At 37.7% G+C, this 12101-nt stretch overlaps 1 protein-coding gene across 1 annotated transcript in view; it reads left to right on the top strand.

Annotated features, from left to right (window-relative positions):
- TNKS (tankyrase) overlaps positions 1 to 12101 on the top strand; it is a 224016-nt gene that overhangs the window by 25273 nt on the left and 186642 nt on the right. Inside the window, exon 2 of the mRNA XM_007961676.3 lies at positions 530 to 754. Coding sequence (XP_007959867.3) covers positions 530 to 754 — 225 coding nt within the window. The remainder of the gene's footprint in view (positions 1 to 529; positions 755 to 12101) is intronic.

Raw genomic sequence — 12101 nt, 5'->3', positions numbered from 1 at the left:
CACTCATTTTTGTATTTTTATTAGAGATGGGGTTTCACCATGTTGGCCAGGCTGGTCTTGAACTCCTGACCTCAGGTGATCCGCCCACCCCGGCCTCACATGGTGCTGTAAGGGTGTAAGCCACTGCACCTGGCCTATCAGCAGTATTTAAATAACCTTCGTTTCTATGAATGTAGAGATGAGTTTCTATATACAGTTTTGTCTTGTGAAGCATGAGGGGAAAGTGACTTCCTGGATAAGTCTTGTCATATTTATTCTGTGTTTCTAGCACTGTTGCACAGCACATATTAAGTGTTTAGAAAACGTGTTTTTGAATGAACAGCCCAAAGAGTAAAGGAAGAGCTTCCTTAGTTTTAATTCTATGAAATGAGTCAGTTTGAATGAAGCTAATGTTTCTTTTGTTTTACTCCATTTACTATAGAGTGCAGTACTTCAGTTGTTCATTCTTGTTGATATTGTTACAGATACTCTAATGGTTCTTTTTACAAAATCAAATCTATATACAAGACATTTTTCCCTTTCTTTTTAGGTTTTGGAAGGAAGGATGTTGTAGAACACTTACTACAGATGGGTGCTAATGTCCATGCTCGTGATGATGGAGGTCTCATCCCACTTCATAATGCCTGTTCTTTTGGCCATGCTGAGGTTGTGAGTCTGTTATTGTGCCAAGGAGCTGATCCAAATGCCAGGGATAACTGGAACTATACACCTCTGCATGAAGCTGCTATTAAAGGGAAAATCGATGTGTGCATTGGTAAGTGGCATTTGATAATATCTGAATTTTAAATAAAGGTTTATTCTTATGGTTTTTTGTAGTATAAATAGTGTTTTCTCAGAATAGGTAAGGAGGGGTTTATTGCTTCTTCTAGAAGCAGTTCTTTTCCATCAAAAGGTAAATAGAGAGATGGTAATCTAAAGTTACTTAGGGGAAGATTCACAACATTAACCTTCCAAACGCAGTCAAATGCCAGCTGATGTGAAACTCAATTTTGATGGATTACTGTTGTCAGATTTAGTTAATTTATAGTCTCTTTTAAAGACTGGACATTTTCTATCTTACCATCAATGACAGCCATTATAAAGTACAAATTCTACTGAGTTGGATGACATGTGAACACTTGAGGTTGATTAAAGGAAACTCATCTAGTACAGTAGTCCCCCTTATATGGGGTTTTGAGTGTTTTGAATACAGTAGTTCAGAACTTAATATTTTCAACATGTGCCACAGTCATGAGAAAAAGCAATTTCAAACAAATTGGACTTTTCAATCATTTTAGGTATCTAGATGAAATGAAGCTGTATTCAGTCAGCATTTTGTTCTCTCATATATATATTCCCATTTTGCTTTGCTGTATACAATTTTTTATTTTGAAATCTAAAGTAAGCTTCTAGAGGGCAAGAATAATTTCTGTTGAGTGTGTCATCTGTTTCTTGATACTTAAGATAGTGGATGTTTGTTTAGCCATGGCAGGTTGATTTACATAATTGTCTTCCCAGATGTCATCCACTTTAGCATAATCAGTTCTTTAATGATGCAACTAAAATAGATACGCCATTTTAAGATATAGTGGTGGTGCTTAATAATGATTAAGATTATTCCCTCCTCATAGCCATTTATTGCAGCTTCTAATATACTTTTTAGTATTCCTCAAATTATTGCAATGCCTGACATAAAACTATTTTTTAAAAATCACATTCTCTGTCATTATCCTTTGTTACTTCAGCACCACTAACATGACCTTTGGATATCGTCTCCTTTCCGTTTTTTCACATCTTCCAGTTTCAGTTTACTCTCCCATTTCCTCCTAAGTCTCTCACCAACATAGCCACATCCTGGACCAAGTCATTACATAAAACTACCTTGAGAAGCTTCAACTTATAACATCCTCTCTCTGACTACAAAGCCTCTTATGTTACTTGCTTTTGTAAATGATAAGTATTATTGAGCTTGGAATGTATTTCCTACGTAGTCTTCTAGACTTTCAACTTCGCTGCTGTCACTGCTTCTTGCTTCACCTTGTTGTCACAGCCACTGGATTTTTCTCAGTCATTAGTCAGAATTTTATACTGTTCTCACTTTGTTAAAATATTATCCTTTCCAGTCTTCAGTCTTCTGTTTTCCTGCCTCTACCTCCGAAGTTTTCATTTTATCAGTCCTTTGAATGTCTTATTGAAATTAGTATTTCTGTCCTCCTCCTCTTAATCCCTCTTTCAAAAGTCCATAATGCAAATGCTCTTTTTATCTAGGTTCTGTTGAAATAAAGGACTAGATATCGGGCTTGAATTTTTAATGAATGGATCCCTGCAGCACTCTACTTCCTTAATTCTCAGTAGGCTTTGGCACATATTGTCTTCCTTCTGTTTAAGTTCTTGTGCCTTATAAAAGTTGAGGGAAGGGGAAGGGCACCTTTGAAACTATACTCAAAATATAAATGAGGATATAGTTGCTATTAAAGTATGTATCATAGTTATTATGGGAGTCAAAATTGGTTATAAACCCTGGTATACTTAATTAGCTTTCAGAAACCTCTTAGGAGGTTTATTCTCAGGTTCACTGAAACCTGTAATAGCTTATATATCTTACTTTCTGGATTTTGAATATGGTTAAGGAATTGTGAGGTTTTTCTCTGTAAGGTAGAGTTCTACTTTGGGACAGCTGGATTAAAAAAAATTGGAAGCCTTTTTTTTTTTTTTTTTTTTTTCCTGTTGCTGGAGTCTAATAGTTTTTGAGAGATTAGTATACAAAATTGATTTTTAAAAGGTTTTTGCCTAGATGATGAAATACTGACCTGATTTTTATAAAGATTAATCATATCTCAGTATGTGGGGTAGAATAGCAAACACATTTGATATTTTTAAAAAGCTAGAGCCCAGGCAAGCCACATTACCACCAGCTTATGGGAGACATCAGGGCAGATTGCTGTAAAGCACATGCTCTGGGCTTATGCCCTGACCCCACCAGTTTCCAGCTTTATGAGGCCATGGGCCACTTTCTTGACCTCTGTCTTATATGTAAAATGGGAATACTATTCTTCACAGTGTTCCTGAGAGGATAAGCTAGTACATATAAAATATTTAGAAGAGTACCAGGTAGAGTGCACATTCAGTGAATGTTAATTGCCATTATTAATTACTATTCTCATTGTTGGTGCTAAAATCTCAGCCTGAATTATGCTACTGTGTAGTGTAGAATTCCCATTTCCTCTGTCCTTTATTGACATTTCTTAAAAATGTCCATTTAGGCTGGGGGCAGTGGCTCATGTCTGTAATCCCGGCACTTTGGGAGGCTGAGATGGGTGGATCATGAGGTCAGGAGCTCAAGACCATCCTGGCTAACACAGTGAAACCCCGTCTCTACTAAAAATGTAAAAAAATTAGCCGGGCGTGGTGGTGGGCCCCTGTAGTTCCAGCTACTTGGGAGGCTGAAGCAGGAGAATGGTGTGAACCCAGGAGACCGAACTTGCAGTGAGCCGAGATCATGCCACTGCACTCCAGCCTGGGCTACAGGGCGAGACTCCCTCTCAGAAAAAAAAAAAAATGTCCATTTAGAAATCTTGAACCCATGTGTTTCTTTCATGGATGCTATTTACCATCAAAAAGAAGAAAATTCAAACTGAGATTATTTTTAAAATCAACTTGAAATGCTTGTATAATTAAACTAAGACTGAGGTCTTAGGAATGTTGAAAGTTTTTATACTATAATGCTGAATTGAATTTACCTCAGAAATCAACACATTTTCTGCCTTTAGAACTTACACATTTATCTTTGCTTCTCTCTGCCCTTCGAATATAGTCTCCAAAAACACTAAAATAAATAGCTTTGCTGAATAGATGCTATATGAATTTGTTTTTCTTTTTTGAGACGGAGTCTTGCTGTGTCACCAGGCTGGAGTGCTGTGCCTTGATCTCGGCACACTGCAACCTCCGCCTTCTGGGTTCAGGTGATTCTCCTGCCTCAGCCTCCCAAGTAGCTGAGCGTGAGCCACTGTGCCCAGCCTGTATGGTTTTTTTGAGACTGTTTTGAGACTGTTAGTGCTTGAGAATTTCATTTTAAAAGCAAATTATAAGCATACCTTTCATGGAGTCTGATACAAGATCTGGGAGTCGGCCGGGCGTGGTGGCTCACGCCCGTAATCCCAGCACTTTGGGGAGGCCGAGGCGGGTGGATCACGAGATCAGGTGATCGAGACCATGCTGGCTAACACAGTGAAACCTTGTCTGTACTAAAAATACAAAAAATTATCTGGGCGTGGTGGCGGCGCCTGTAGTCCCAGCTACTCGGGAGGCTAAGGCGGGAGAATGGCATGAACCCAGGAGGCGGAGCTTGCAGTGAGCTGAGATCGCGCCACTGCACTCCAGCCTGGGCGACTGAGCAAGACACCATCTCAAAAAAAAAAAAAAGATCTGGGACATTTGTGATTTTTTTTTTTTTTCATGTTTTTCTTTTTGACTAACTAGTATCCAATTCTTTTTCTGATTTGGAGATTTTTAAACTGTGGGCACTCTTTACTGAGAGGAATGCAGAAACTGATAGCGTCACATCTTCCTTCCTTCTACTTATCGGCAGTTGGGGTAGCCTTGGTTTGTCTAATCATGCACTTCATTCTGTAAATGTAGAATTTTGAATACAAAAATCTTAGCTGTAGTAAGGAATCATTCATAGCAGCAGATTGTTGCTTCAGTGTGGGCGGTGGCCTGGTCATAAAGTTTCCTACTAAAAGACAGTTGTGCTTCCTACTCCTAGCTCTGTAGCTTCTTATGTGTTTCTAAGGTTGGTCCTCTACTCTCCTGTCATTTCAGTCTAAGATAGACAGTGGTTTCTGTTACTTGCAAATGACTATAATTGATAAAAGAGATCTTGAGAGGGTTGCTAAATTGAAGTTGCAGGATGGGGCTTCTAAATTGATAAATCTCTTGAATCTTTAAGTCTCACTGCCCTCACACAGTTTACATGTATACCACACCCCCATCTCTCCTTATTCCCTACAGTTCTCAAGGGTGAAGGAGACAGAGTATGTTCCCTTTGGAGGCCTCTTCTAGGTGCCTCTCATTAGGGAAGACACAGCTTGCTAGCATCCACAGCAAATCATTCTAAAGATACAAGAGATGTATGGTGTTCTAACGCATGTGGGATTCTCACTGTGGAATACCCCAACATCTAGACATGAAGCCCAGCAAACTGAGTGAAAAATGACAGCCCATCTCAGCCAGAAGGGATAATTAAGACAACAATCGGAATACATATCCAGGACTGCTAAAGGAGCCAGATAAATACCTAAATTAAAAAAATAATATCTTTCAGGGAAATTAAAGTATAAAGTGGGGAAGATATTTCCTGGGGCCAAAACTCAAAACCAAAACAACAAAAAAAATCCACCACCTATTTTTTTTTTCAGAGGAAAGAATTTAGTAGATGAATTAAAGACCATGTTAGTAACCTGGAAGCTTAAGTGTGAGATGTACAGAGAAAAATGTTAAAACATGGAAATCATGAAGAAAAAGGTAAATAAATCTAGGAATGTCAAGGTTATTTTAAACCTTACACATGATATGAGTTTCAGAGGCAAAGAAAAAAGAAAAAAAGTCTGATGGAAGAGATCAGTAATAATTAAACAAATGATAAGCAAGAAAAACCTATCTTGAGATTGAAAAGGCTTAAGGAGCTCCACATGAGATTGATGAGAAAAGATAAACTGAGTAAGATATGTATTGCACTTTTCCAGAAAGAAGGAATAAGTTGCCTACAGAGGGAAAAAAATTAGGCAAAGGATTTTTCATTTACAACATTGACAGCTTGAAGACAATGGAATACCTTCTAAAGACTACTGGAAGAAAAGGATTAAGTTGTAATTTCCTTGATAAAGAACAGTTCTGCAGCCTTTTGGGAGTAAGAAAGGCTGAATCGAACAAGTGACATTGTTTTAGAGAAACAAAGCTCCTGCAACTTTCTTTCTCTATACTTTTGAACAATTCTTGGTTTAATGTTTCTTATATGCAGAGACTGAGGGGATCCTCACTGAATATCTTTCTTGGAAGCCCAAAATTCAAAGTGCTATTTAAAATCTAACAATTAGGACTTAAAAAAAAAACCTCTGTTTTCTGGCTAAATGGCATTATATAATAGTGTTTGAAGTCAAAGAGACCTGGTACTTGAGTGAGTTACTTACTTCTTTCGGTATTAAAATGGGAATGAGGGTAATAGCTGCATGTCATACAATTGTTAAGAGGATTAAGTGAGATAGTATATGTGAAGCACCCTTGTACAATATCTGCATCTTATATGTATAATAATTAGAAAGTATATGCTCAGTAGTTGGCAACTGCTTTTATTGTGAAATAACATGATTAGAAATAATTTGCTTCTTGTATTACATTATATTGTTCCACTTTTATATTTACTGAAAGTACAAGAAAAAATAGAGATCTGATGGTATTTTTCTAAAAAGTAAGCAAATTGGCTTCTTAGGGGAGATTAAGCTGACTTTATAAAGATAGTATCACTTAATACTATAATTAAAGTTGGTTATCTAAATGAACTAATAAAAGCAATTTGCTGTAATTCCCATTTTTCCCATCCCAATTCAGAACTTCAGTTAATTATTTAATATGTAATAGGATTTCTGCTAGTTTTTTTTCCCATTATTTATACTTTAGGGACTGCTTGTTATAAAATTATATTTTATGATTCTGCTGAGAGAGAGAGCAAAAACAAAATTAAGCTTTTTCTCTTCTTCCCCCTCCTTTGCCTTAGAAAAGTAAGGCACATACCTTAGCTTGTGATTATTCAACTAGATAAAACTGAGATTCATTCAATCAAACGTAATATATCAACCCAGATAAGATCCTGGTTCAGAAAAAATGTTAAAGCAGTCAGTATTATAGAATTTATTTTTAAATTATAATATAGTCTATATAATTTATGTCTAAAACGTGTGTGTGTGAAGTTAGGTGGTAAATAATCCAATTGACATGTTAAGTTATGGGCTAAGATGTGGAGTTATCAGCAATAGGGAAGACTGAAGACTTTGTTCCTCTTAGAGTAATTGAGGGCCACTGTGGTCTGCTGCAAAGAACAATGAAATAGGAGTTGGTGTACCTGGAGAGTTACTGTTGGATCTCACATTTGAAAGAACCATATAAATATAATGTTATACTTTAAAAACTTTTTATAAGAAGTAACATGCTATATGTGGTAAGCAAGTAATGGTTGAAAGATGTTCACATCTTAATTCCTGGAACCTGGGAATGTTACTTTACATTGCAAACAGAAAATAAGGTTACAGATGGAATTATGGTTGCTGATCAGTTAATTTGAGATGGGAAGATTATCATGGATTGTCTTGGTGGACCCGAAGTAATCACCAGATTCCTTACAAGTAGAAGAGTGAGGCAGAGAGAAAGTCAGATTATATAATTTCAGATGGATTCAAGCTACCATTGCTGGCTTTGAAAAGAGAGAAAAGGTTCTATGAGCTAAGGAATAGGAGTAGCCCCAGGAAGATGGAAAAGGCAAAGAAAGTAGGTTTTCATCAAAGTCACCAGTAAAGAATTCAGCCCTGCTGACACCTTGATTATTTTTTTATTTTTATTTTTTTTGAGACAGAGTCTTACTCTGTCGCCCAGGCTGGAGTGCAGTGGCCAGATCTCAGCTCACTGCAAGCTCCGCCTCCCGGGTTCACGCCATTCTCCCGCCTCAGCCTCCCGAGTAGCTGGGACTACAGGCGCCTGCCACCATGCCTGGCTAATTTTGTTTTTGTATTTTTAGTAGAGACGGGGTTTCACAGTGTTAGCCAGGATGGTCTGGATCTCCTCACCTCGTGATCCGCCGGCCTCGGCCTCCCAAAGTGCTGGGATTACAGGTGTGAGCCACCGCGTCCGGCCGACACCTTGATTGTAGCCCAATGAGACTTGTGTCAGATTCAGGATCTCCAGAACTGTAGGATAGTAAATTTGTTGTTGTCACTGCTTTAAACCACTGGATTTGTGATAATTTGTTAGAGCAGCAATAGCAAACATATAAAAACATCTCATAACAGTTTTGCAAAATTTATCTAGATTGAGCATCTCCTGAAAAGAGGAGTAGAATGTTTTCAATACAATTAAAACTGCTTTCTCAGAAATGCTTAAAGATTTGGTCACTTGGGATAAGTAGCAGTTTTTTTATGTTGGCAGATAGACAAGAATAATATTTGTAAGTATTCTTAAAATAATTATAAAAAACCAGATAAGGTAGTGGACTCATATTTGTGCTTAAATGATTGTTTTTGAAGTATTTTGAGATTTGTGGTAAATTATCTTACTAAGAAACTTAAACAAAATTTGTGTCAAATTAGGTGTGCAGAGTCCTTGTCCTTATACATTTGTTTAAACTGAACATTTCCTTTGTAATCTTTGTCATCAGGTGCCACATAAAAAATGTTTGAAAAACATGTAACTTGACAACCAAATTGTTTTTTTTTTTTTTTTTTCTGAGACAGAGTCTTGCTTTGTCGCCCAGGCTGGAGTGCAGTGGCACGATCTTGGCTCACTGCAAGCTCCGCCTCCCGGGTTCACGCCATTCTCTTGCCTCAGCCTCCCGAGTAGCTGGGACTACAGGTGCCTGCCACCATGCCTGGCTAATTTTTTTGTATTTTTAGTAGAGACGGGGTTTCACCGTGTTAGCTAGGATGGTCTGGATCTCCTAACCTCGTGATCTGCCCGCTTCAGCCTCCTAAAGTGCTGGGATTACAGGCCACCTTGTGAGCCACCACGCTTGGCCCCAAATTGTTTCTTTTATCTAAAAATGGGAATTTTATTGTCTGCAGTATGAGGTATGATTAAACATTTTAGTTTGACCTGAAGACTAACTAGGGCCCCAAGATTTCTTTTTCTACTTTTTAATTTCTATGACTTTGGGCAGATTGTAAGATCTATGCTTATGGTGAATCTGTTTCTGAAACAAGTGGCCGTTATAAAGGTTTACCGTATGAAGTGCTTTGAGACTATTCAATCTCTCATGAGCTGTTTGGCCTGTAGTTTTTTAGTGACTAAGAAAACAACGGAAAAGTGATATTGAAACCCCATGGTCTTATTTCAGCTTAGACTAGGAAGAAGCAGCTTACCCAACTTGAGAGGGATAGGTTAATTGGAGTGGGGAAGGATGACAACATTTAGCATATCATGGATTTTATTGTCATAGATAATTGAATATATGACACACTCGATTGGTATGGGAATTTGTCCTCTTGGTATTCGTGACTGAAAACAGAATTATTTCCCTGCTCCTACTGAACTTATTGACATGAGAAAAATTCTATAGCTAGAGATTTTGCTCAATGAGAAGCCTTGAAACCTGTATTAATGAAACAACAATCTACTTTCAGTTGAATAAATTTAATCAGAAAGTAGGATACTGGAAGCAGGACATAAATTCTGGGCCAAGGGTAGCAGCAGGGTCAGCTAGACTAGGAGGGTCTAGAACCTAGTAGTGGAGTTAGCTAATGAAAGGTATTGTTTATAAACTAGAGGTCCTTTGTAAAGGATCAGGTAAATATTTGAAGTTATAGTAAATACTGCATGTACAGTTGGAGGCAGAAACGCACCATTCAGGAAAACCAAGAATTTTGAAGTGAAGAACCAAGCCAGCTCCAAGAACTTCAGCTGCAGAGGTATGTCAACCTTCTCATTAGAGTCCTCCCTTAAAGTTGCTGTGTCTTGACTTCAAGTCCACTCTTGTTGCTAAACCTGAGATAGAATCTGATGCCCCACTTTGAGTTAGATGTTGACCCTTAATCAGTCAGCTTTGGTCTCAGAGACGTTTCCTAGTATGGACTTGGCCCCTGGGGCCTCACCACTGTACATAGGTGCCACTCCCAGAGAGGAATCTACAACTGAGAGTCAATGGATATAGCGGGGCTGGGAGGCAGGTGGGTGAGGAAGAGAAGAAAGTAAAAATGAGCTTGATTTTGATTTTGGATCCCTTTGAAAATTGATTACTGTTAATATTCTTTGAACCATCTCATTATGCCTTCAACGGAAACCTTAATACTCTTTCTGAAAGAAGTCTTCTGATAATATGTTTCTATAACTGTCCACAGACTCTTCTGAATTAATTCTGTATGTATATACTGCCACCCAACATGTCTCCTCTGCTCATGTGCATGCTCCATTCATTGTCCTATTGAATGTCGCGTACAAAATACAAGTTAAGAGATAAGATTATTAAGAATTTAAGATGGTGACAGCAGAGCATTGGGACCCTGTGCAACTGCCCAACTTGTATGTTCGCCAAGCTGACCATGATTAGATCACACTATGTACCTGTTTAAAAATGCTCCACGGAATTCCAAGTATACTTAAATAACACCCAGACTCATCATCAGGGCCCTTCTTGGTCTGACTCCCGCCTACATCATGGACTTCATCCTCGTGTCCCTGTCATTCTCTCCCTTTCTCTCCACTTTCCAGCTACCATGACCTTTTTGTCTCTGTAACGTACCAGCTTGTTCTGCCTGGGTTACTTTTTCCCCAGATTTTTCACTAATAATGTTAATTCATCTGAGTTGCGCCCTGACAAAGCTGTCATAATTTCTTGCCCTGCCCTGTTTGTTTGATTACTCTTTTATCATGTTCTATTTTACACCATAGCACTCATTACCTGGAATTATATGCTTATTTAATCATACATTTACTTGTTTGCCATCTATGTACTCTTCCCAATTCTGTGCCTGAATATAAACACAGGAACCTTCTCTGCCTTACTTTGCACCGTATCCCTGGCATAATAAACCTCTGTGCCTCCTCCGAGTAAAATGCCTACTCTGTGCCAGAACCTCAGTGTGGTTTTAATTGCATTTGCCTGATGAGTAATGATGTTGAGCATCTTTTCATGTGCATGTTTGCCATTTGTATGTATTCTTTGGGGAAATGTCTATTCATATCTTTGTCCATTATTAAATTGACTGTCTCTTCATTATTGAGTTACAATGAAGTTTCTTACTAGAAAAGTGATTTGCAAATCTTTTCTCCCATTCTATGTGTTGTCTTTTCATTTTCTTGATATTGTCCTTTGAAGCACAAAAGTTTTACATTTTGGTGATTTGATTAATGGTTAACATTAAAAAGTCTGTTTCTGCTTTCGTTGCCTATGCTTTGGTATCCTATCTGAGAATCCATTGCCGAACCCTAGATCATGATTTAACTATTTTCATCTACAAGTTGTAACTCAAATACATTTCGGTCTGATGCATTTGGAGTTGATATTTGGATATGGTGTGACATAAAGGGTCCAACTTCTTGCCTTTGCATGTGGCTATCCAGTTTTCTCATTTAGTTGTTCATAATATTCCTTTATAATCTTTTATTTCTGTAAGCTTAGTAGTAATTTACTCCATTTCATGTATGATTCTAGTTAATAGAGTTGTCTTTTTTTCCTCCTAGGTCCGTTCGACTGAACGTTTGTCAGTTTGTATTAAGTGTGTGCATATCGGTAGTTCCTTTTTGTTGTTGTATGGTGTTTCATTGTATGGATGTAGCACAGTTGGTGGTGGTTTCACTTTTTTGCAGTTTGTAACTGTTATAACGTTGGATGTATGTCTCTGTGTGGTCATGTTTTTTCACTTCTCTTGGATGGATCCCTGAGAGTGGAATTGCTGGGTGGAATGCTAAGTGCATATTGGACTGTAAAAGAAGCCGCATTGCCCTGATGGCTGAGCATACTGAGAATATTTTTATGTACAGTGGTCATTCATGTATATTTTTTGTGAGGTGTCCATATCTTTTGATCATCTTGGTTTCATTTTTATTTTTTGCTAGTACTGATTTGTGAGAATTCTTTTTGTGCTGTAACAGTGGATCTTTGTTGGGTGTGTGTATTGTGAATGCTATTTCCCAATCTTTGCTTTGCCTTTCATTTTCGTAATGGCATCTTTATACAAGCGAGGTTTTTCAGTTTGGTGAAGTCTAATTTATCAGTTAAAATAGCAAAAGTATTTGGTGTTTCACCAGCATTGGAATAATAAGATTTCTGCTTGACAATTATTCTTAGGTTAAAAGCAGTATATAGAGAAATAACATTATCATTTTAATTACATTGTGGAAATTCAGGAAAGCAGTTTTTGGTC

The sequence above is a fragment of the Chlorocebus sabaeus genome, chromosome 8, assembly GCF_047675955.1.
Source record: "Chlorocebus sabaeus isolate Y175 chromosome 8, mChlSab1.0.hap1, whole genome shotgun sequence".
Classification (NCBI taxonomy): Eukaryota; Metazoa; Chordata; class Mammalia; order Primates; family Cercopithecidae; genus Chlorocebus; species Chlorocebus sabaeus.
The sequence above is the reverse complement of the archived record's forward strand: the minus strand, read 5'-3'. Positions and strand labels throughout refer to the sequence as shown.